This window comes from Camellia sinensis, chromosome 4 (genome assembly GCF_055761805.1).
Source record: "Camellia sinensis isolate YWXY chromosome 4, ASM5576180v1, whole genome shotgun sequence".
Taxonomy (NCBI): Eukaryota; Viridiplantae; Streptophyta; class Magnoliopsida; order Ericales; family Theaceae; genus Camellia; species Camellia sinensis.
In genome coordinates, this window is record NC_138964.1 from 171,096,938 (window position 1) to 171,123,743 (window position 26,806).

The 26,806-nt window shown below is 40.3% G+C and overlaps 1 protein-coding gene across 1 annotated transcript in view; it reads left to right on the forward strand.

Moving 5' to 3' along the window:
- Positions 1-26,806, forward strand: part of LOC114269193 (coniferyl alcohol acyltransferase-like) — a 218,683-nt gene that overhangs the window by 122,927 nt on the left and 68,950 nt on the right. The window contains exon 3 of the mRNA XM_082923851.1: positions 17,257-17,263. Within this exon, the coding sequence (XP_082779977.1) occupies positions 17,257-17,263 (7 nt within the window). The remainder of the gene's footprint in view (positions 1-17,256; positions 17,264-26,806) is intronic.

Below are 26,806 nucleotides of genomic sequence, written 5' to 3' on the forward strand. Positions count from 1 at the left end.
TTTTACGTCTTAATCATGTTCATGAGCATCTGTATGATTATGGCTTGTTAAGCTTGCATGTGTATGTTTGTGACTTGTTCTGCTTAAGTGAGTGAGATCCATGTCTTGTTTTGATGCCTTGTGATTTGTCTAAGTGTTGTGTGCTTGCCTTGCTCCTTCCTTGATGTGAAACCTAGGTCACGCCTTGCCTAAGTTATGATTAGCCGATGTTATGCCAAGCCTAGGTTACGTTACGCCTAGACCATTCCGAGCCGAGGTTATCCTAAGCCTAGGAGTATCTTCGAACCCCTTTGTTGACCTCCATCCTTGCTTTGACGCATAGGCCGAGATGTTACCTTTGCACCCAAGTGATCTCGTCCTGGAGTGGTATGACCTGGACCGAGGTGTGGCACATCTAGGCCAAGGTGTGGCACAGCTTAGTCAAGAGTTGTCCTTCCTAGTCGAGGTCATTGTCACCTTAGTTGCCGAAGCCCTTTTGTTAGCCGATGTCACCCCTTGCCGGAGTGCCATTCCGTGTAGCTCGTTAGATACGCCTCGTTATTAGCTGATGTCATTGCCTCGTCAGAGAGCCCATACCGCTTTACTTGTTGAACACCCTTTCGCCATGCCTTGTCTGGTCTGTCAACCACCTTTTCAGGGAAAACCCAACCAGTCGCCGCCACGTGTCCCCGCTGAGGGTTAACCCCAGAACCGGGTAAGGGAAACTATCATTTGGTGTCATAACCTCGCCTTTTAGAGAGAGAAGCTCTAGGAGGAAGAAGAAGTTTTAGAGTGAGAAAGTTAGTCTGTAAGCTTGATTCCAAGAGATCGAAGCGTTAGATTCGTGTATTGAGGTTAGATCCTTGGCTTACTCTTGTTGTTCCTTGTGTTTATCTAGCTGCATTGCATGATCGAACCTGTTCTGCACATCATGCATTAATTTGAAACTGATTTTAGAAAGAGAAAATAATGTTCATACGTTCTTGAAGAAAAAGTCTTGTTTTGATCCGAAAGCTTGCATAGAGAATCATGTTTTTGTGTTTATTTCCGCAAGAACTTCAAGTACGGGTACCCAGGTCCATGTTTTCAAACTCGTAGCATGAAAATCCCATATTTTTGTAATAACAGGTTGTAAATGAACATTCATATTCTTCATGTTTTCGTACTCATGTTCTTCATGTTCATCAGCAGAGGGAAACCCAGAGTTTCCCGACCTCTTTTCCATGCATATGGCCCTCGGGGACATACCTCGGCAAGGAGGTGTGGAACCTCGGCCTAGACCTGATTAGTGCCCAGCATGTTTTTCCGAGATCATTGGTATACATATGAAACTTGCTTGAAAGTGCATTCAATAGACTTTGCCATGTGTTTGTAGGACTTGGGCTTGTCTCGACCCCGACGTTTGAAGAGCTATGTGAGTGGTATTTTTAATAAAGCTATGTTATACTTGTTTTGATAAATCTCGTTTTGCTTTGTTTTGATGAAAAGTATTTGATTTAGCATGAATGACTATCCCTATTTGTATATCAAGCACTATCTTGTTTTGATGACATGTCTTGAAAGCCCTTAGTGCCAGGGGACTATAATGCAACTGCACTCTTGTCTTGAAAGTCCTTAGTGCCAGGGGACTATAATGCAACTGCACTCTTGTCTTGAAAGTCCTTAGTGCCAGGGGACTATAATGCAACTGCACTCTTGTCTTGAAAGTCCTTAGTGCCATGGGACTATAATGCAACTGCACTCTTGTCTTGAAAGTCCTTAGTGGCAGGGGACTATAATGCAACTGCACTCTTGTCTTGAAAGTCCTTAGTGCCAGGGGACTATAATGCAACTGCACTCTTGTCTTGACATGTCATCGCCCCTTTGTAATATGTAGATGTTATAAACATCCAAGGAACTTGAAAGACCGGCAGTGAACTTGATTTTTCCCCTTGATTGTAAAGTATGCTATGTATTGTTTTGAAAGAGACCCTGGATATCAATCATGCAAAACCTTTATTTCTAATATCATTCACTGAGTATCCAAGCTCACCCTCTCTATATATATGTAGGTGATGAACAAGAAGGCAATGAGGCCTAGACGTAATGCCGACATGTTTTCGGATACATTACCGACCTGTTTTGGGATTGCATTTTGTACCATCTTGAAGATCATGCTTCTTAGCTTATATTTCGTATGTACTTGTATACGTCGGCTTGAGAAGCCTTTTGGTCAAGATGTATTTTGTATCTTATTTCCTTATTGTATTTAAGTTTTAAGGCTTGGTAAAAAAATGTATGCCATTCCATTGGACTTATGCACGGCTCTTATGGACTACTCAGATTTTTGTATATATATTGCTTCCGCACTTGTAAGCCCCATATTTCATACTCTGATTGTGTGTGATTTTTGTAAGTCGGCCTTCGGTAACCTCGGGTTACTGGCCATCACGACACCAAACCACTAGGGGCGGTTTGGGGGCGTGAAAGATTGGTATCTGTGTGGGTGATTTTCCGACCACATTGCCCGCTTAGTAACCAGCTGGAGAGCACTGGCAGAATAGATGGCACCTGACGGACCTACAACAGAAATATAAGAATCCCGCAGTGGTTTCGACCACCCGGGGGCACTCCGACGATCAAGTCAGTATATCTCTCCAAGATAAATCAAGTACTAAACTCACAAGCTTAGGTATCAAAAGCATACCTTAGACCCATTGGGGTGCCTCTCTTTTATAGCCAATACAATCCTAGTCCCAAAAGGAGCCTGGCCCTAATGGACTTAGGATTACTACTAATCTGGGACTCCCAGTGGGATTAGGATAAACTCTCTAAGAGTCTTATCTTTACCCAAACTGAAGTCTTCTCCCAATCTAGAACTCTTGTCCATATCCAAGTTGAGTTCCCTCTTTATTCTAGGACTCTTGTCCCTTATCCGCTTATCTCGGATTCCGATATCTTCGGAGGCAACCTCGGCCTAGCCGAGATGACCTCGGCACAACGACCAAGACACGTGGCACCTCGGCTGACACGTCGGCGTCACCTTGCCACGTGTTGGTATTCAGAAAATATATCCCCACAACTGCCCCTTAGGTTCTATTACCTCGGCATTCTGAGGTGATGGAACCTACACTGTTCATTCACCTGTGCCCCTCTGTCCGAGATCAAACTCGCCGACCTCAAAGTTCCCTGGACTTTACTGTCCACTGGTGTCAAGAGTCAAGTTTCATGCTTTCCAAGCTACTTGAAATCGTACCTCCTAGCCGAGATTCTGGTTCCATTAATTCGTAAACTCCAAGAGTTTTGCAACTGCTCCACTCACACTCTCTGGTGAGTTCCCGATTTCCAGTCACCTATTTGACTCCGGCGATTTTCATATCGGTGTTCATTTCACTTTTGTAGGTTCATAAACTCTTACTTTTTTATTAAGCTCAATCTTTCATAACTCTTCTGATTTACTTTGAATATGTTTATTTGCCATCTGTGGCCTTCTGTTCTCGTCTGTCTTCAAGTTTTTGATTTCTTATTTGCTAAAATTCCTGGAACTGTTCTTTGTCATATCCGTTTTCTGTTGCGAGCATCATGTCTGGTTCATTACTTTCTTGTTCTTCACATACTTACTTAGTGCCTGTGCACTTGGCTTTATTCTTTGAACTTTGTCATCTTCTTGACTTATGTTTTTCTCTTTTTTCATTTAATCCTCTGGCTTCTTCGCTTTCTAGCTCTTTTGCTTGAATCCGCCATTTGTTCCAAGCTTTCAAGCTTCTGCAACTGTCTTCGTTTTTCTCCTCCGGTGAAGCTTTACGTCATTCTGTCATTGTCGTCAGACTTCGGCAATTCTCATTCCAGCTTCCCTCTTTCTGGTAAGCCACTGTTCCTCTTGGTTTTATTTCTTGTTGCTTTCCAAGAAGCTCTGCTTTATTGTTAATCACCATTGCTTGTTTTACCCGTTATTTCCAAATCATCTTCTTAAATACACACTTGTGCAATCTTTTTGCCTTGATTTCTTGATAGCTTCATCATCATTCTTGATTACGAATTACATTCATGTTTCTGTTTTCTGTGTCTTTTTCCAGATTCTTGCTTTCAATCTTTGCCTTCAAACTCCGAGGTGCCAATCGCCAAGAAGAGCTTTGATCAAACTCTTCAGGAGGTCGACGCTGAGCTCGTGGCTGAGAAGGCTGCTGAGAAGTTCTTTCCAACTGTCTTCTGGGGGTGAGACACAACCTACCGCTGATGCCGAGTAGTTTGCTTCCTTCTTGAAATTGGTGCCGAGGTAACGGTAGAAAAACTCCTCCAACTGACTGCCGAGGCTGAACCATTGTCGTCCGTCGAAGCAGATTAGTCCGACGTTTTTGTTTTCAGTCCCTAGTTCTTTAAGGTCTTCATTTTTGTACTTGCCAACCTTCTCAGCTCTTAACAAGCTAGTTGGTCATCCCGATTGATCATATCTCGGAAACGTCTTTCAGTGTTTATCTCGGCTATACCAAACTTGTAAATTGCTACAAATTTCAACAAGTGGTAGACTTCATAATCTTTGTTTAACTCATTTTGTAATTTTGCTCAAAAATTTCAACAAGTGTTAACATTCCTTGCTCCTTAATTATCATTCCTTCCCCCTGCACATTCTCCCTGCCCCATAATGTGAACATTAGGATCACATTAGGGAAGTGGGCTTCGTGCTGTAGTCACAAACCTGATGTGTTCTTCTTTCGCCAATGTATTAAAACTTCTGGTGTTTAATTCACCCCCCTTTAGACCCTCTTTCTCTTGGCCTTTGCAAACTATCATCGCTGTTTCCTGAAGCATTTATTCCTTTCACAATTCTGGTCACCACTTTTGGCGTGCACTTTAGTGGTTCTAATCAAAACGACGTTTGACTCCGGCGAATCTTTTGCCGACATTTAACTTTGTGCACTCTTTAACTTGTAAATTCTCTCAGAATTTCAACAAGTGTTAAACATCATGTCGGTTTAACTTCGGTTAAGTATCATCTCAGTTTAACTTCAGTTAAACATCACCTCAGTTTAACTTCGGTTAGACATCATCTCGGCTTAACTTCGGTTAAGCATCATCTCAGTTTTTGAAGTTTTTTCTTTTTTTGTCGCTTGTACTCTTGTACCTTTTTGTTCTTTAGATATTGTAAGCTCTGCATATGGCCGATGTGCCTCCTTGTTCTTCAATGTCTAATTCAACTTTCCTTCTCTGAATGAAGTGCTCTTCGTCGCCCTCCTGGACGAGGATTTTCTTCAGTGTCTCTTCATTCGTTTTGGCAGGCTCCTTGTCGACATCATCTAGGACCTCCATGTCCTCGTCTTCAATCTCTGCCTTCCCTGGTTCCCGAATATTGCAGGTAGTTTTCATTGCTGCCATGGAGCAATTCTTTACCTGCAGTTGGTCTCCTCTAACTTCTTCAATCCCATGTTCTGTGGGGAACCGCAATAGTTGATGCAACGTTGAGGGAACTGCCCCCATTGCATGCAACCATGGCCTTCCCAAGATGATGTTGTAAGGTGAAGGCGTGTCAAGCATGACGAATTCTGTTTTGATCTTCTTCTAACTGCTCTTGCATGATTCTATACTTAGAATATTTTGTATGCCTTTCATACTTTGCCATCTTTGTGCAATCTTCTCGGGGTTACATACCTCGGGTATAAAAACTTTTACTTTGACAAGATACTGACCTGCAAACTTTTCATAATTTCTAACAAATGTGAAACATATACTACTCAATGTTAACTTTGCAAACCTTTTTCTCAAGTTTCAACAAGTTTTTAAACGGTATCTCGGTCTAGCCTACTTGTAAATTGCTACAAATTTCAACAAGGATTAACATAACAAGTGTTAAACAATAATCTATTTGTAAATTGCTACGAATTTCAACAAGTGTTTAAACAACATACTTAGCTTTTTCCTCAACCTGTAAATTGCTGCAATTTTCAACAAGTGTTAATCATATACCGTAAATTTTTCTCAAGTTATAACAATGATCTACTTGTAAATTGCTACAAATTTCAACAAGTGTTTAAACAATATACTTAGCTTTTACCTCAACCTGTAAATTGCTGCAAATTTCAACAGATGATCACATGTCGGCTCAACATTATTTTGTAAATTGCTACAAATTTCAACAAGTGTTAAGCATCTTCTTTGGTTGGACCAACCTGTAGTTTGCTATAAGTGTGCAAACTATAACCTCGGTTTCATTTCGACTTATAAATTGCTACAAATTTCAACAAGTGAAGAGAACCAGTAATCTCGGCTTAACTTCAACTTGTAAATTGCTACAAATTTCAACAAGTGAAGATAAGGAATCAGCTTAATTCCAACTTGTAAATTGCTACAAATTTCAACAAGTGAATTAAGGAATAATCTTGGCTTAACTTCGATTTGTAAATTGCTATAAATTTCAACAAGTGAAGATAAGGAATCAGCTTAACTCCAACTTGTAAATTGCTACAAATTTCAACAAGTGAAGATAAGGAATCAGCTTAATTCCAACTTGTAAATTGCTACAAATTTCAACAAGTGAATTAAGGAATAATCTCGGCTTAACTTCGACTTGTAAATTGCTACAAATTTCAACAAGTGAAGATAAGGAATCAGCTTAACTCCAACTTGTAAATTGCTACAAATTTCAACAAGTGAAGATAAGGAATCAGCTTAATTCCAACTTGTAAATTGCTACAAATTTCAACAAGTGAATTAAGGAATCAGCTTAATTCCAACTTGTAAATTGTTACAAATTTCAACAAGTGAATTAAGGAATCATCTCAGCTTAACTTCAACTTGTAAATTGCTACAAATTTCAACAAGCGAAGGTAAGGAACCATCTCAGCTTAACTTCAACTTGTAAATTGCTACAAATTTCAACAAGTGAAGGTAAGGAACCATCTCAGCTTAATTTCAACTAAGCATCATCTCGGCTTAACTTCGGTTAAGCATCGTCTCGGTTTCACTTCGGTTAAACATCATCTGGGCTTAACTTCGGTTAAGCATCATCTCGGCTTAACTTCGGTTAAGCATCGTCTCGGTTTCACTTCGGTTAAACATCATCTGGGCTTAACTTCGGTTAAGCAACATCTCGGCTTAACTTTGGTTAAGCATCGTCTCGGTTTAACTTCGGTTAAGCATCATCTGGGCTTAACTTCGGTTAAGCATCATCTCGGCTTAACTTCGGTTAAGCATCATCTTGGTTTAACCAACTTGTAAATTGCTACAAATTTCAACAAGTGGTAAATGCATTCTTCTTCTCTATGCCCCCAGTGTGAACTTAAAATCCACTTGGGTTCTCATCATACATGTAGCTTTGACCTTGTCGCCGAGGTTGTCGGCCTTGGTTTCTCTATTGATCTTACTTGGCTCCAACCTGAGTTTGATTTTTGGCCTCGCATCGGCGAGCCATTTCTCTTTTCTTGTTCCGACGCCTTTGTTCCCGGCATGTCTTCCTCGGCCTTAGCATACTTCTCAATTCTGGCCAACTTTAGTCTGATCTTGTGTGTTTCTTTTTTATCTTCTGGGATCTGAGATCTGCTCATTGTGCTCTTCTCTTCTCGGACTCAGGTGCCGAGATCTTATCTTCTGGAATCTTGGATCTGCTCACTCAAGTTGAGCTCTTCTTTTCTCGGACCTACTCATCTAGGCTGAGATCATGTCTTCTAGGATCTGGGATCCGGGATTTGCTTACTTAGGTTGAGCTCTTCTATACTTGAATGTTATCTCCTTGGGAGCGCTCATGCCCCCTGTCTTTGCATCCCTTCTGGAAGGGTCTTCGTTCCTCCGCAGGTATCTATCCTTCCATACTTTGAGGTCATCTTCGTTGTAGTATCCGCTTCGATCTGTTGTCTTTGGTGCGTCACCTTCCTGGCCGGCGTCTTTCACTCCGTGACTCTGGTCACGAGTTTCTGTGTTGTGATCGTCCTCTTCAATGTCGAGATCGATAGGTCTCCCACTCCCAGTAGGAGCATTGTCTCTAATCTGATCCTTCTGTCCGTCATTGGCCATCTATTCTTCTTTCTTTCCCACAGACGACGCCAAATTGTGTGGGTGATTTTCCGACCACACTGCCCGCTTAGTAACCAGCTGGAGGGCACTGGCAGAATAGATGGCACCTGACGGACCTGTAACAGAAATATAAGAATCCCGCGGTGGTTTCGACCACCCGGGGGCACTCCGACGATCAAGTCAGTATATCTCTCAAAGATAAATCAAGTACTAAACTCACAAGCTTGAGTATCAAAAGCATACCTTAGACCCATGGGGGTGCCTCTCTTTTATAGCCAATACAATCCTAGTCCCAAAAGGAGCCTGGCCCTAATGGACTTAGGATTACTGCTAATCTGGGACTCCCAGTGGGATTAGGATAAACTCTCTAAGAGTCTTATCTTTACCCAAACTGAAGTCTTCTCCCAATCTAGGACTCTTGTCCATATCCAAGTTGAGTTCCCTCTTTATTCTAGGACTCTTGTCCCTTACCCGCTTATCTCAGATTTCGATATCTTCGGAGGCAACCTCGGCCTAGCCGAGATGACCTCGGCACAACGACCAAGACACGTGGCACCTCGGCTGACACGTCGGCGTCACCTTGCCACGTGTTGCTATTCAGAAAATATATCCCCACAGTATCAGAGCCCAAGTTCCTTATAGTACGTTAATCACACACCTTGAGTCCTAAAGAGCATAGGATTTCCTTTAGAATGATGTTAGGACTGCATCATATTGCTTGCTACTTGACTATGTGTGCATCATTTCGGCATAGACGCCTGTTACTTGCATACGTATTATCTGTTCAGTTGTTTTGAAGTCTCATCTTACGTCCTCCTAGCATCATGAGGAGAGGTAGACCTCCAGTTAGTCGAGATCATTCAGAAGATAGATTGGAGAGATTGGAAAGGTTAGTCGAAGGCTTGGTTTGTGAGCAGAGACAACCCAGGCCACAGGATACTGGTACCACTTCCACGCAGGCCGAGCAGACGAATGGCCGATATACGGCTCCGCCTCCTCCATTGCCACAAGTGCCTCTACCGCAAGCTTTGTATGGAAACGACACGATAACCCTAATCAGAGAGTTCAAGAAAATGAAACCGCCGAGATTTCAAGGAGGTATAGAACCAATGAAAGCCGAGGCATGGGTTTTAGAGATGGAGAAGTTGTTTGAAATTTTCCCCAGTATAGATGCCCAGAAGGTATCTTTGGTAGCATTCACATTAGACGACGACGCTCGTAGGTGGTGGATGATGGTCTGAGAAAGCAATCCGGGTTTGACTTGGGCCAAATTTTTGGAGTTGTTCTACAACAAGCATTTCCCCCTTAGCGTCCGAGATCGAAAGACCACAGAGTTCCAGAATCTGATGCAAGGGAACAAGACAGTGGCAGAATACGATCGTGCCTTTACTGAACTAGCGAGATATGTGCCTCACATGGTTGACGACGAGTACCGAAAGGCAAGGAAGTTCGAAAGTGGGTTGCGTGGACCGAGACAAGATCGGGTCAACATGCTCAATATGCTGACATACGCCGGAGTACTGGACAAGGCCATCCTGGCTGAAGCTAACTTGAACCGATACCAGGGTTCAGGTGAGGGTCAGAGGAAGAGACAGAATTATGATAATCGCCGAGCTCCGTTCAATGCCAAGAAGAAGATGAATATGGACAGTTCCAGCAACTCAAATCAAGAAGGTAATGCTAAGCCGTTGTGTGCGAGTTGTGGGAAGCTACATTTCGGGGTCTGTCGTTGGGCAACAGGGGCTTGCTACGAGTGTGGCGAGATTGGTCATCGTGTGAAGGACTGCCCGAAAGCCAAGGCTGATGACGGAAAGAGGAATGGAAGCACCTCGGGCCCTGCACAGAACAACAACGTCAGGAGGATAGAGGCAAGGCAAGGCAGAGTTTTTGCATTGGTACCAGGAGACGCCCAGAGTGCCGAGGCGGTAGTGTCAGGTACCCTTCCAATTTGTTCTCAAGATGCATACGTATTGATTGATTCGGGTTCTACGCATTCATTTGTATCTACTATGTTCGCCGAGAAGTTGAATAGGGAATTAGAACCCCTCGATTATGTATTATCTGTGTCTACTCCATCTGGGAGAAATATGATTGTTACATCCATTTATAGGGCGTGTATTGTTGTGATTGGGGGTGTAGGGTTGTTAGTTGATTTGATGCCATTAAGCATGACTCACTTCGATGTCATATTGGGAATGGTTAGTAGCGAATCATGCATCCATTAATTGTGTTACTAAGAGTGTCACATTGAAGACCCCAAATCTAGCCGAGGTCATTTTCTAGGGTAAAGGAGTAGTACCCCCACCTTACTTAATCTCATCCATGAAAGCCTACAAGTTGATCCAAAAAGGATGTCAGGGGTATTTGTGCAGTATACTAAGTGATTTGAATGGAAGTGTTGAGTTAGCCGACATACCCGTTGTTGAGGAATTCCCCGACGTCTTTCCAAATGAGCTGCCTGGCCACCATGTCGATAGGGAAATAGAGTTTACTGTGGACATCCTGTCAGGAACACAACCTATCTCCAAAACACCCTACAGAATGGCCCCAGCCGAACTAAGAGAACTGAAATCGCAATTACAAGAATTGTTGGATAAGGGATTTGTTAGGCCGAGCACTTCATCGTGGGGAGCACCCGTTCTATTTGTTAAGAAAAAGGATGGCACACTTCGTCTTTGCATTGACTACAGAGAACTTAATAAGGTGACCATTAAGAACAAGTACCCTTTGCCTAGGATCGACGATTTGCTTGATCAACTACGAGGAGCACGAGTCTTTTCCAAGATTGACCTTAGGTCGGGCTACCACCAGTTGAAGGTTAAAGCTGAGGAAATTGAGAAAACTACTTTTCGGACAAGATATGGCCACTACGAATTTTTGGTAATGCCCTTCGGAGTGACCAATGCCCCAGCAGCGTTCATGGACTTGATGAACAGAGTCTTTAAGCCGTATCTAGATGAGTTCGTAATTATTTTTATTGACGACATATTGATCTACTCCGAGAGTACGAACGAGCACGAGAATCATCTGAGACTTGCCCTGCAAATCTTGAGAGATAAGAAGTTGTACGCCAAGTTGAGTAAATGCGAGTTTTGGCTTTCCAGCATTTCATTTTTAGGGCATGTGATTAATGAAGATGGTATATCAGTTGACCCCAGTAAGATTGAAGCTATTGTGAATTGGCCAACGCCGACCAACGTGTCCGAGGTTCGTAGTTTTTTGGGTTTGGCTGGTTATTACAGAAAGTTTGTGAAGGATTTCTCGAGGATCGCAGTACCATTGACACAACTAACTAAGAAGGGAGCAGCTTATGAATGGACTAATGATAGAGAATCAGCCTTTCAGGAGTTGAAGACGAGGTTAGTTACAGCACCAGTTCTTGTACTACCATCAGCTAATGAGGAATTTCAGATTTACAGTGATGCTTCACATAAGGGTTTAGGTTGCGTGTTAATGCAAGGAGGTAAAGTCATAGCGTACGCGTCTCGTCAGTTGAAGCCCAACGAAAAGAACTATCCTACCCATGATTTGGAACTGGCGGCCGTGGTTTTTGCTTTGAAGATATGGCGTCATTACTTGTATGGAACATCTTGCCAAGTTTTCACCGACCACAAAAGTCTGAAGTACTTGTTCACTCAAAAAGAGTTAAATATGAGGCAGAGAAGATGGCTCGAGCTATTGAAGGACTATGACATGCAGATTCAGTATCATCCAGGTAAGGCAAATTCCGTAGCCGACGCGTTGAGCAGGAAGCTAGTTGGAAGTTTGGTGTGCCTGACAACGATCTCAGTGGAACCGACCATTATTGAGGAAGTGAAGACCAGACAAATGGAGGATAAATTCCTCAAAAAGATAATTGATGAATTCATCACCAAGCCGAGGCCAGGGTACACAATGGAAAATCAAGTGCTTAAGTTTGAAGGAAGATTGTGCGTGGCCGACGTGCCAGAGTTGAAAAGGAAGATTTTTCAAGAGGCCCATAGCTCCAAATTTGCCATTCATCCAGGGAGCACCAAGATGTATCAGGACGTAAAGCGGACTTTTTGGTGGCCAAACATGAAAAGAGAGATAGCTGAGTTCGTATTTCAGTGTCTGTGTTGTCAGCAAGTGAAGGCAGAACACCAGAGACCGGCAGGACCTCTTCAACCCTTGTCAATTCCTGAGTGGAAATGGGAACACATCTCCATGGATTTCGTAGTAGGTTTGCCGAGGACGCAGAAAGGTATGAACTCGATTTGGGTTGTAGTTGATAGATTTACTAAGTCAGCACACTTTTTACCTGTCAAGACTACGTTTAATGCCGACCGACTTGCCGAACTGTACATGAATGAGATTGTTAGGCTTCATGGCGTGCCGATGTCCATTGTGTCAGACCGAGATCCGAAGTTCGTTTCTAGATTTTGGCAGAGTCTACAGGGAGCCTTGGGAACCGATTTGAAATTTAGCACAGACTTTCACCCCCAGACCGACGGGCAAACGGAAAGAACGATCCAGACACTCGAAGACATGCTCAGACTGTGCGTGTTGGATTTCCAAGGAAGTTGGGAATCGCATTTTCCATTAGTGGAGTTCGCGTACAACAACAGTTATCAAGCCAGCATAGGCATGGCGCCGTATGAAGCTTTGTATGGAAGGGAATGCAGATCGCCGATATGTTGGACTGAAGTAGGGGACAAAGCTCTAATTGGCCCCGAGTTGGTTCGAACGACAACTGAAAAGATTAAACTCATTCAGCAGAGGATTAAAACCGCACAGAGTCGACAGAAGAGTTATGCCGACCAGAGAAGGAGGAAGTTAGAATTTGAAATTGGGGATCATGTATTTTTAAAGGTCTCGCCGATGACAGGAGTTTCGAGATTTGGGAAGAAGGGCAAACTTGCACCCCGATACATTGGACCATTTGAAATTCTTGAGAGAGTTAACACCGTTGCTTACAGACTTGCTTTGCCGCCAGATTTGAGCCAAGTCCACAGCGTGTTCCATGTTTCGATGTTGAGGAAATATATCCGAGACCCACTGCATGTGATAGATTATTTCGGGGTTGTAATTAATGAAGATCTAGGCTACGAAGAGAAACCAATGAGAATTATGGACAGACAAGTGAGACGGTTGAGAAACAAGTCGATACCGATGGTAAAAATCGAATGGGCGAAGCATTATGGCAAGGAAGCCACATGGGAAAAGGAAGAGGAAATGAAAATCCATTATCCGGAGTTATTCGTAGGGCAAGGTAACTTGAGTTTGGGGACCAAACTTCTTTAAGGAGGGTAGACTGTAGGAACCCACATTTTACGTCTTAATCATGTTCATGGGCATCTGTATGATTATGGCTTGTTAAGCTTGCATGTGTATGTTTGTGACTTGTTCTGCTTAAGTGAGTGAGATCCATGTCTTGTTTTGATGCCTTGTGATTTGTCTAAGTGTTGTGTGCTTGCCTTGCTCCTTCCTTGATGTGAAACCTAGGTCACGCCTTGCCTAAGTTATGATTAGCCGATGTTATGCCAAGCCTAGGTTACGTTACGCCTAGACCATTCCGATCTAAGGTTATCCTCAGCCTAGGAGTATCTTCGAACCCCTTTGTTGACCTCCATCCTTGCTTTGACGCATAGGCCGAGATGTTACCTTTGCACCCAAGTGATCTCGTCCTGGAGTGGTATGACCTGGACCGAGGTGTGGCACATCTAGGCCAAGGTGTGGCACAGCTTAGTCAAGAGTTGTCCTTCCTAGCCGAGGTCATTGTCACCTTAGTTGCCGAAGCCCTTTTGTTAGCCAATGTCACCCCTTGCCGGAGTGCCATTCTGTGTAGCTCGTTAGATACGCCTTGTTATTAGCTGATGTCATTGCCTCATCAGAGAGCCCATACCGCTTTACTTGTTGAACACACTTTTGCCATGCCTTGTCTGGTCTGTCAGCCACCTTTTCAGGGAAAACCCAACCAGTCGCCGCCACGTGTCCTCGCTGAGGGTTAACCCCAGAACCGGGTAAGGGAAACTATCATTTGGTGTCATAACCTCGCCTTTTAGAGAGAGAAGCTCTAGGAGGAAGAGGAAGTTTTATAGTGAGAAAGTAAGTCTTCAAGCTTGATTCCAAGAGATCGAAGCGTTAGATTCGTGTATTGGGGTTAGATCCTTGGCTTACTCTTGTTGTTCCTTGTGTTTATCTAGCTGCATTGCATGATCGAACCTGTTCTGCACGTCATGCATTAATTTGAAACTGATTTTAGAAAGAGAAAATAATGTTCATACGTTCTTGAAGAAAAAGTGTTGTTTTGATCCGAAAGCTTGCATAGAGAATCATGTTTTTGTGTTTATTTCCGCAAGAACTTCAAGTACGGGTACCCAGGTCCATGTTTTCAAACTCGTAGCATGAAAATCCCATATTTTTGTAATAACAGGTTGTAAATGAACATTCATATTCTTCATGTTTTCGTACTCATGTTCTTCAAGTTCATCAGCAGAGGGAAACCCAGAGTTTCCCGACCTCTTTTCCTTGCATGTGGCCCTCGGGGACATACCTCAGCAAGGAGGTGTGGAACCTCGGCCTAGACCTGATTAGTGCCCAGCATGTTTTTCCGAGATCATTGGTATACATATGAAACTTGTTTGAAAGTGCATTCAATAGACTTTGCCATGTGTTTGTAGGACTTGGGCTTGTCTCGACCCCGACGTTTGAAGAGCTATGTGAGTGGTATTTTTAATAAAGCTATGTTATACTTGTTTTGATAAATCTCGTTTTGCTTTGTTTTGATGAAAAGTATTTGATTTAGCATGAATGACTATCCCTATTTGTATATCAAGCACTATCTTGTTTTGATGACATGTCTTGAAAGTCCTTAGTGCCAGGGGACTATAATGCAACTGCACCCTTGTCTTGAAAGTCCTTAGTGCCAGGGGACTATAATGCAACTGCACTCTTGTCTTGAAAGTCCTTAGTGCCAGGGGACTATAATGCAACTGCACTCTTGTCTTGACATGTCATCGCCCCTTTGTAATATGTAGATGTTATTAACATCCAAGGAACTTGAAAGACCGGCAGTGAACTTGATTTTTCCCCTTGATTGTAAAGTATGCTATGTATTGTTTTGAAAGAGACCCTGGATATCAATCATGCAAAACCTTTATTTCTAATATCATTCACTGAGTATCCAAGCTCACCCTCTCTATATATATGTAGGTGATGAACAAGAAGGCAATAAGGCCTAGACGTAATGCCGACATGTTTTTGGGTACATTGCCGACCTGTTTTGGGATTGCATTTTGTACCATCTTGAAGATCATGCTTCTTAGCTTATATTTCATATGTACTTGTATACGTCGGCTTGAGAAGCCTTTTGGTCAAGATGTATTTTGTATCTTATTTCCTTATTGTATTTAAGTTTTAAGGCTTGGTAAAAAAATGTATGTCATTCCATTGGACTTTTGCACGGCTCTTATGGACTACTCAGATTTTTGTATATATATTGCTTCCGCACTTGTAAGCCCCATATTTCATACTCTGATTGTGTGTGATTTTTGTAAGTCGGCCTTCGGTAACCTCGGGTTACTGGCCATCACGGCACCAAACCACTAGGGGCGGTTTGGGGGCGTGACACCTTGCGGACCACACCTATTGATTTAATTGTTTATGATGACTACTCTTTTTCATGAACACAGACGAAACAATACTGATACTAATGTACAAATAAAAAAATTAATGCAAAATTTTTATACATAATGATGTAATTTAATAGTGACTTTTTATTTTAAAATAAAATATTTATAAAGATAATTTATATTTACAATAATATTATTACAACATCATTTTTATAATATATTTTGTATAAATTTTATGTATGAATAGAATTTCCAGGTGTTGTTTGATTAGCAAGATTAATAGTGAAGTGATTAATAATTCATACAATTAGTATAAAATTAATTATCTAACTGAATTATTTGGATAAATAATTCAATTTTGCTCACATTTATTTTGCAATAGATATAAAAATATATAATCCTAATTATATGTTAATGCTACATTATTAGTTGTACAAATTAAAATATTCACTAATTTTATTAAATCGAATATCCATGGAAATCCCAAACATTCAAATATGAGTCACATGATTAATAATCTCAGCCACCCAATCAAACAGCCCTTACAGTCCAAAATGAATAATGCTATATATACTAATTAGTGTACTAACTAATATATCAATTGATGATGTGACATAATTTAAAATATTTTTGGTATTTATAATTTGTATAATGAGTAGGGTCAATAATAATGTCATAACTAGTGTTGGTACACTAATTGGTGTATGTAGCACTACTCATTGGGATCCTTTGGAGAGTGGGCGAGGTTTTTACGCGCTATTAACCTACAATATGTGCACGCTCCATATCGTTGTAAAACAATCTCACCACCAATAGGTGACTCTACATAGAGAGGAGATGCTAACTAAGCCAACTCTAACCCCAAAACCAATGCAAATGCAGACGAGATAAATGAATGGGATGCACCCGTATCAATCAACACATTAGCAACTGAATTGCAAAACAAGAAAGTACCTTTCATTACTGAAGGAGCTGGTACAAGATCTGGTGCGGTAACAGCATACACACGCCTTGTAGGTCTATGCTCAACCTGCTCACCCCTCGGAGCATAAGCCTGATACAATGACTGAGCCGAAGAAGCTTCATGATTAGCCCTCGAGGCCTGTGCTGACTGTGCCGGCTAGTGGCTTTGTGTCTGCCTCGAATCAGACGTACTAGGCGTGCCACCCAACTGAGTGCAAAACCTCTTTATGTGCCCCGCCTGCCCACACTGATAACAAGTGAGCGGATGGCCTCTCCCCTGACTCTGGCTCTGAGAACGAGCCGAAGACAATGCAGACCGCTGCCCTCCTCCTCTCTGCGGGCAAGCTGGAGACTTGTGGCCTAACTGACCACACTTGAAACAAGTGACATCTCCTTGACCACCTCCCCTGGAACCCGAACTCGGTACTGGAAAAGCGGACCTCGACTGAGCTCCTTAGGACTACTGTGGGTTAAAATCCCTCTACCTCTTACTGGCCCCATTTGGTAGAGCAGTGAGAAAGTGATTATAACTTATAGCCTAACAGTTTATAACTCATAGCTGTGAACATAACCTGATTTTTGACTTATAAATTAAGCTTCTCCTCCCCCACTCAAAGAATAAGTTGATTTTTGACTTACAAAAAGCTATAAGCTGTATTGTTAACTGAACCAAACACATCGAAATAGCTTAAATTAAGCTAAAAGCTGAAATAAGCTGGAAATAAGCCCTACCAAACAGGGCCACTGTCTCCCTGAACATCCTGACTCCTCTTGAAGCCCCTTATCCGCTCTTCCTCAATTTGCATTACAGTCTCAAGATGAGCCGTCACTTCCACAAGGCGTCCATAAATTGTCCTGGCTACTTTGAACATGAGCCCAGACCTCAACCTCTTTTCGAACTCTAAACAACGGCGCTCCTCAATCGCTACGAGTTCTAGTGCAAACCTCGACAAGCTTGTAAATGTAGCCTCAAACTCAGCAACCGGAGTGTTCAACTGCACAAGCTTAGAGAATTGGTCTCTCAATTTCTCCCTAACAATGGGAGGCAAAAACTTCTCCTGGAAGGTGCTGACAAAAGCCTTCCAGATCACCCTAATGCGCCCACATGCATACTTTCACCACTGACCAGTATCTCTCTTCAATTTGAAGGATGCCAAGGTCACTCAAAGTTGGTTGTCCTCAATGCCGAGCATCTCAAACATCTTCACTATCTACCCTAGCCATTCATCTACCTTCAGTGGCTCCTTGGGACCATCCAAAAATCATCCGGATTTAACCGAAAAAACCCCTGCTTGAGGAATGACAGCCCTGTCTTAGCTACTTGGCCCTGGACTTGATTCTCAACTCTAAGAATGTCCATAGACTCTTGCAATGCTCCGACTATTTCACGGGCTAAGGCACCCATGGCCTGCTGATCGACTGGTTCAACTACATTAGCTTAACCAACTCCTTCTTCTTGCACCGGAATATCATTCGGTAAAGACACCTCCTACCTCCTAGGCCTACCACGCCTACCACCACCACGCCCACGTCTTGACATCCTAATGAAAGTAACATAAGAGATTGGCACATTTACAAATGTGCTAAAACTAACTCACTCGCGTTCTAATGCGGTGGACAACAGTAATTCATTCCACATAAGCACGTTGTCACATAAACACATATAAATTTTATTTCTGGATAATGACCGTCCCATTGCGTTGCCAGAGTTCCAATTAGAAACAGCAGTGATCAAGTGCTCTTCTAATGGTACTTCTAGAAACCCGTGGACTCGATCAACATCCTAGAAACTAAATCCCATATCCATATAACCACATAAGGATGTTATCATGTAAACACATCATACATACTAAAGTCTCTATCAAACGAGACAAACCCATTGTGGTACTAACCACTTCCCATGTACCCAAAGTATTCAAACCCGGTATGCTCTAATACCAAGTTGTAACACCCCAAAATAAACACAATATACATGTCTCATACAACTAACCAACAATAGCATAGATAAAATGATAAGTTTTCATTAATCAGAGTTTGATATACAAAAGGTGACACATGCGATATACATTCATAAACAGAGTAACTTGAATCTACAGCATGTGTTACAAGTAGTAAAGGGAATGAAAGCTAAATAGATATTCATATGCCCTAAAGGTTTACATCTCTCCAAGTCACTACTTGGTTACAACAAAAATATGAGTCTAGCTCAACACAATTAAAGCATTTGGCTATACAAAATAAATACAACAAAAGAGAAGCTCTTGCTCCAAATCCCTCCAAACTACTATCTTGGCAAAGGCATATCACCGACACCTGGAAATGGTTTTTTCCAAATAGAGTAAGCCAAAGCCTAGTAAAAACAACCCAACACAATGCATGAATCTTAACAAAGATATAAGTATGATATGCATATCCAATGCCCATGATAAAATCATTTATAACTCTTTTACAAAACCATGCCATGCCAAGTTTTATGTCTCAATTCATTTTATCTCATTTAATGAGTCATTCACTATTTCATTTAGACAACTAATTTAAGGGTACAACTTAGTGGGTCTCTAACCAACACAACCATTATACAAATACTTTAATTGTTTCATTTTACAGATATTTCGTCCGCGGGAATCGACACTCATGTATACGTGCGGTTTTTGGGACTTTTACCCTAGACACACAGGCCAGCTTAATTCAGTGGAGTCTATCCCATTTCTTCTCCCAAACATCATACATTTACAATGTATTAAAGACATAGTCATATTCAATGACAACAGATAAGAGATTAGTTTCAATTCACCTAATCCTCATGTAATTTCTACAACAATCATAGCTATCCTCCACCGATAGCCCAAAACAAATATTTCTAAATAGATCTACAATTTTCAAGACAAATAAATTATCCAAATTTCCATAAGTGAGTGGTAATACATATCCAACTCCACAATTTATATAAACATTCATCCAATTTAATATTCCGAATACTAATTTCATTTATTTATACAAAATAACTATTTGAGACATTTTAGGACAAAACTCCATTTTCTTCCAAAATCCATACTGGGTAACAAAATCAACAAATTTATCACAACACAACCTCACATCTACTCCCATAACCATTTTTAATGCATACATTTGAAAATCCCTATTTTGATTTTTAAACCAAAAACCTAGTTTTGTTCAAAATTATTCCAAATTCAAATATTCTTTACACATCAACAAATAATTAAGTTAAAACTCATAGAAGAGTGTAAAAAGTCCCTACCTCAAGCTTAGAAGACCAAGGAAGAAATGGAGGAACTCTAAATACACCGAAACCAAGCTTTATTCAGATCAAATGAGAGCCCCTTGAGTGCTTTATCTTTTTAACAAAGAGAGTAGGGTAGAGAGATCCTTAGTTCTAGGTGTATTTGTAGAGAAAAGTAGGGTTTTAGAGAGAGTGTGTGTCGATCTAGGGTTTTGAGAGAAAAAAAAGATGAAAAAGTGATGTAAAAAGGTGTTGTTGTGAACTGATATACGCGAACTCGCTCGAGCGCAGAAGTTGTCGCTCAAGCGACCAGACACAATAAGTTATTCCACTCGAGCATAAGAAACTCTGCTCGAGCGCAGAATTCACACTCCCAGAAGTTTTACAGACAGAAGGCCGTCGCTAAAGTGTAAAAAGTCTCGCTCGGGCGAAGAACACTACCTCCTCGGTATCTCTACAGGCCTGCAAAAGTACTAGGAGTTCACAAAGCTCGCTCGAGCTAAGAGGCCAGTTTCTAAACAACAACAATTTGAACCAATTAGCAACCAACCTGTTCCAAACACACCCAAGACACTCCAATACTCAAACTCAATGAGAAATGAGGGAAATAGGACATTAACAACAATACAAAACCACAAAACCCGAGTCCAAGATACAAAAGGATCGGGTTAAAACCAGAATCACTATAAAAATTACCATTCTATATTTGAAGAATACAGGGTCATGGGCGCCGTATATTGATTTTTTTTTTTAAAAAAAGGCCCCCAAATATTTTTGGCTATTATACTAGTCCACAAAAAAAATCCACCTAAATTTAAAAGGACTCAACAAAATTCGATAAAGATTCAAAACTAATAAATGATTGAGGTGTGAAAATTATATGGAGAGATGCACCTCTGAATCTCTGCATAAGATTGGAGTCTTGAATAATAGCATCTCTTTTGTGTGAAACTAAAGCAGCAGAGTGTGAAAGTTAGAGTTGTAGCTTCTACAGGTGTATGCCACTATTTTTTTTTTTTTTTGCCGTAGTTATGAAGCTTCCTTTCATGGTGGAATAATGATTCTTAATGATCTCAGTGATCTCATTAAAGTAAGAGTAGCTTTTGGTGGAAATCATTTGATCTAGGATGCCCATTTCCTATCATTGTTCTTATTTTCAATAAGTAGCATCCGAGCAGTAGTCTGTGAGAACAAGGTAGGGAATAGCAGTTGGGCTCTCTTTGTGTTACTGATATGTTACTTGTTTCTTTTCTTTTCTATCTTTGTTCCTTTAGTTGGTTGCTCACCAATTTGGGGGTGTAGCATATGATAGGATGGGTTTTTTGGTGCCAACCTAATTAGGATAATCGTGCTCATCGTGATGCTTTTTTGCACTCACCTATTTTTATTGATGTAATTTGTTCTTGTACCTTGTACCGTGCTATTTCATCAATAAAGTTTCTCTTTTTCTGATCAAAAATAAATAAATAAATGATTGATGTAGTGAATTATTTAAACTAATAGATGATTGTTTTTACTTCAAAAAATCGAAAAGCCTATTTATTTGATGAGTTATTCGAAATTAATGGATGGTTGTTTTCCAAATTTATGAATTGTATATAGATTGCGATTAATTACATTAGTTACAATTATTTCTGAAGAAAAAAAAAATCAAATTTCAAATTAAATAAATCTTATCTATGCCAGTTATAAAAAATTTATTATTTTATTAAAAACATCAAATTTAATATTTTGTTATTTTAAATAAATCTTACCATTGTTTTATTATTTTATTCAGCAGCTAGCTAGTTCTAAATATTTTGATCAACCTTCTATTTATTTATTTTGTTTATATGATTTTGTATGGATTATGAATCTCCTCAATTTTATTAGATTTGAACGAGTTTTGGTGTGGGTAGGAAAATGATATAGGGTTTGCATGTTTATTATGCATGTTTAAGTTCAGAATTTATCATAAATTTGTATTTAATTTTATCCTTTATAAATTCATAAACTGTATAATAAATTTTAATTTTCTAAATTTCTCAAATAAAATTAATTTATACAGTGATGTAGTGGCTTTCATTTATTTAAATGTAGTGGCTTCTATATATACTTTGAATTAATGTTAGTTTTTATTAATTTTGATTATTTGGTAAAATGATAGTAATCTACATTGCAAATACACACAAACATATATAAATTTTGCCGTGTCCATATCTCTATTTTTTTGAAATCACTGTGTCCCATGTCCGTATCTGTGTGCGTGTTCGTATTGAAAAAACTAGAAATCCCCTAGATGTTGATTTGTGATTATGTAACAATTTTAAGCAGAATATAACAATCCCAATCAAACAATCAAGACAAAGAGACACAGTGATTTAACGTGGAAAAAACCACAATTGGACACCTCCAACTGTGATCAAAAAACCACGGGCAACAGCCACAAGACAATCCACTAAGAAGAATTAAAGGAATTACACAGGTATACTCTCAATTACCTAGCGAATCCACAACGCCTAATTGAACCAACCTTTATGTGCCTCTTCCAACCCCATCTTCACCACGGAATTGTCTTTCTGATGAGCCACTCCGGATTCCACCAAAGCTTCAGGCTCGAATTCTTCAGAATCCACAACTGAAGAATAACTCTCTCTTTTGTAGAACAAAACAAACCTTTGATGTACTCTCTTTAGATCATGAGTTGAATACTCAATAAAAACATCAAAGAAAACTCCCAAAGTATCCCCAGATATAAACCCTAGAAACCAAAAAGAAGATCTGGAGAGGTTCACCTCAAAATCTGACCCAATAAGCGAATTTATAGAATCTGTCCCGCGATCTCCGCTCGAGCTCAACACAGCCCGCTCGAGCGGACTGACCAAAAACTGCGTGCGAACAAACAGAGATGCGCTCGAGCGTAGGAGAATCCGCTCGAGCGTAAAATCACACCTTCCAGTATTTTTACAGGCGACTGCAGAGATGCTGAGAGCTTCCAATCCCCGCTCGAGCGCCCGATGTCCCGCTCGAGCGGACAGGCCAAAACTGGAAAATCTGGAAAAATAAAACATGATCGACTGGCGCTGCCCCGGACCCGCCAAGGGGCGCTGCCCCCTGGACCCCCGCGAGCTGACCGGGCAGCTCGATCCCCGTCATAATCAGCGAAGTGGCAATCTTGAAAGCTTTATCAACACAAACTTCTCTGAAAAGCACAATTCGGGTTGGATTCGCATCTAAACACTCATCGCCTCACTGAAAATAAAAATGCGAATAAAATTACAACTCAAAGGAGTTTTGTCAAACGGGATTGCCAAGAAATAAAACCGAACAATCTCCCCCTTTGGCAATGCCGTGAAAAAACACACCTAACAAATAAAATCCTAAACACCCCAACCCAAGACAGCCAACAAAAGCCAACTTCTTTCTCAAGGTCATGATCTGCAAAACAGTTATTAGTGCCACAATCTTCAAAACAATTATTAGTCCCACAAGGATATATAAAACAAACAATAGACATAAGACACGATTTTCTTAAAACATGAGATGGAAAACATGAATAGATGAAACCTAAGACTCATGAAAAACAACTCTCAAACAACACAAGCAAGATCATAAACCACACAAGCAATGATATGACGCTGTAAAAACCAGGAACATACAAGAAGGGCAAATAGTGCAAAGCAACATGAAAAACAATATAGCCAATCTCCCTTATCAAACATAACAAAGTGTTCATGCTAAACAACTCTTGCAATGCAAAACCAAATTCCCTTACCAACCCAAATCAAGATGAATCAAACTCCCCCTCACTAAAAGCAACCACAAACACTGAAAAACAGTGAACAAGAAGAGAATGATAAAAATAATATGGTGGAGCAAGCAAGGAATTTCAGATTAGTACCTTAAAACACATAAGATTATCCAAGAAGCACCATTACAAGAAAACACAATGTGCACAGTCTGTAGAAGATTCCTCATGAAAGAAAGTGATGCATTATGTGAAAAGCATAGATCCCATGAAAAAAAGTGTGTGTGTGACTCTTGGAGTTCGACAAACACTAGATTCAATCCTAGTAGTGATATGAAAGCTGGACCTCCGACAAGAGAATCTTAAGCACGACAAAGGAAAGTCAAACCACTAGGAATCAAGGGGTATTTGGTGAGTAAAGGCGGAGGCTCCCCCTCAATCAATGAATCTTTTTCCTTTTTTTTTTTTTTTTCTTTTCTTTCTTTTTCACATTTTCTCTTTTCTTTCTTGTGCGTATTTTTCCTTTTTCTTTTCCTTTTTCTTTTTCTTTTTTTTCTTTTTCTTTTGCACAATCATTGGTGGCTGACACGCTCAAGAGTATGGAAACCGAACCAGAGAAGCATGGATATAATAAGGATGGCCTGGTTGGTGACTCTGAGGTAGCCTTTTCCTCATGGCTAGATTGCAAAGAATTAAGGGGAAAGCCATGGAGGTGCAAAAAGATGGTAGGTGGTTAAGAGACTCAACATCACCCATGATATGCTAGTATAGGTCAATTCCTCTAGAAACACAAAAGATCAATGACAGAAGTCCATAGAAAAAAAATAATCACTAGGGCGGAAGACTCCAGAATTTGCTAATCCAAGAATGTGTACAGAATGAGACATACTAATCAAAGAACACACACTCCAAAATGAGTAATGACCACAGAAAGCACACACATATTAACATGTAATAGATATTCTCATCAATTCCAATATGTACCAAGGACCACTCAAAAATTTCAAGCTTGCAAAACCATACTAAGAAAATCTTTTAGGGATTTTTTTTTTTTTTTTTTTTCTAGAATTTTTTTCTTAACCAAAGCAAGACAAAAAACAAACAAGCACACATTAAAAGACCCAAAGAGAAACACACAAAAAACTATAAACTAAAACGACCAAACAAATTAACACAAGTCAACTTTTCTCACCCAAATCTTTTTGGTCTTAACAAAATTAGGTCCAGTGGTCTTGGTAAAAGTCGTGGTGTTATGAACACCCTCATGAATCTTGGTATTCCGCTTAGACATGTAAATCGAATTTCTACCCTTTTGAGGCACTCTCCCATGCAACTTATAACAGTAAGGGCGAATATGACCATGCATACCACAATGATGACAAATAAAAACAGGGTGTACCTTCTTTTCTTTTACCTTACCAACTCTAGGGAGTTTGAGAAGTCTTTCATCTTGTTGAATCTTTTGTCCTCCCTTTCCTTGAGTTCTTGTATCATAAGATGAGGAAGCAATCTGTTTTTGCTCTTTCTTACCACTAAAGCCAATGCCACTCTTGTCACAACTCATTTGTTGAGACCCAATGATATCCTCCAAAGTCTTTGATCCTTTGTTCCAAAGACCAATGGTAGCCATAGCACACTTGAGCTCTTCCTCTTTCTTGACCATTAGTTCTTCCAAAGCAACTTGTGACATCTCGAGAGATTCAACCTTTTCTTCATACATGACATGGGTTTGCAGTAGCTCATTCCTCTCCGTCTCACAAGTCAACAGTTTTGCACAAAGAACTTGTTGATCATCAGCTATCTTGATGGCATTGATCCTAGCCTTGGAAATCTCCTCCTTAAGTTTGACATTCTCACATTCACATGCTTTGAGTTTCTTTGTGAGTTTGTCATTCAATTTGAATAACTTAAGAGACTCCTTATACAACTTTTCATAAGCTTGCTCAAGCTCTTCATGATCGCTCTCCGAGGATTCATCATCAGTGATATTCTCAACTGACCTCTTTGGAGAATCTGTTTGTCCTTCAGCTTCAGAAGCCGCCATGAAAGCAAGAAATTGTTTATGACCCTCTTCGCCTTGACCTTCATTCTCACTTTCATCTTCATCAGATTCAGATTCATCATCCCAAGTGATGGCAAGGGCTTTCTTCTTCTTCAAACGAGTGGGGCATTTTTGAGCAAAATGGCCAAATCCTTGGCATTCATAGCATTGGAGTCTTTCAGAGTTTCCTTGCATCTTTCCTTTCTCCTTCTTGGCTAGCGAATTAATTTTGAGTTTATCTTTGCCTTTAGACTTATGAGAATGAGTAGATTCCAAAAGATTAGGATTCTTTTTCAAAAAAGATTTTTTAAATTGTTTAACAAAAGCAGCCATAATCTTGGAATCTATATCACAATCCTCATCAGAATCCTCTCTAACTTTATGAGCACTACTAAAAGCAATATCTTTTTGTTTCTGTTTGAAATTCCTGTGTGCCTCATAAGTTTGGAGATTTCCAACCAACTGATCCAGCTTGAGGTTGTCAACATCTTGAGCCTCCTCAATAGCCGTAACTTTTGGTTGGAACCGATCGGGCAAGGATCTCAAAATTTTTCCCACAACTTTGGATTCAGGAATTTTTTCACCTAAATTGAAGCTGGAATTTACAATGTCACTCAACTTCGCATAAAATTCATCAAAGGTCTCACTATCTTTCATTGAAAGGTTTTCGAAACTAGATGTGAGCCTTTGAAGTTTTGAGCGTTTAACAGAAGGAGTGCCCTCATGAATAGTTTGTAAGATATCCCAAGCCTCTTTTGCGACTTCATAATTACAAATACGACTAAATTCTTCAGGTGTGACAGCGCAAAAGAGAGAATTGATAGCTTTACTATTCCAGCTACTATTTTGGTAATCAGTTGTGTCCCACTGATCAATTGGTTTGGGGATTGTAACTCCATCAACAGTAATTGTTGGTTCAGTCCACCCATTCATGACGGATTGCCAAACTTTTTCATCAATAGATTTTAAAAAAGATCTCATCCGAGCTTTCCAAAAAGGATAATTGGATCCGTCAAGTAGGGGTGGTCGAACCATAGAATTTCCTTCACGAATTGTATCCATTATCACAAATCAAACAAGATCTCGTTCTAAAAGAAAATATTTTTTTTAAAAAAATAGAACGACCCGCTCTGATACCAATTGAAAAAACTAGAAATCCCCTAGATGTTGATTTGTGATTATGTAACAATTTTAAGCAGAATATAACAATCCCAATCAAACAATCAAGACAAAGAGACACAGTGATTTAACGTGGAAAAAACCACAATTGGACACCTCCA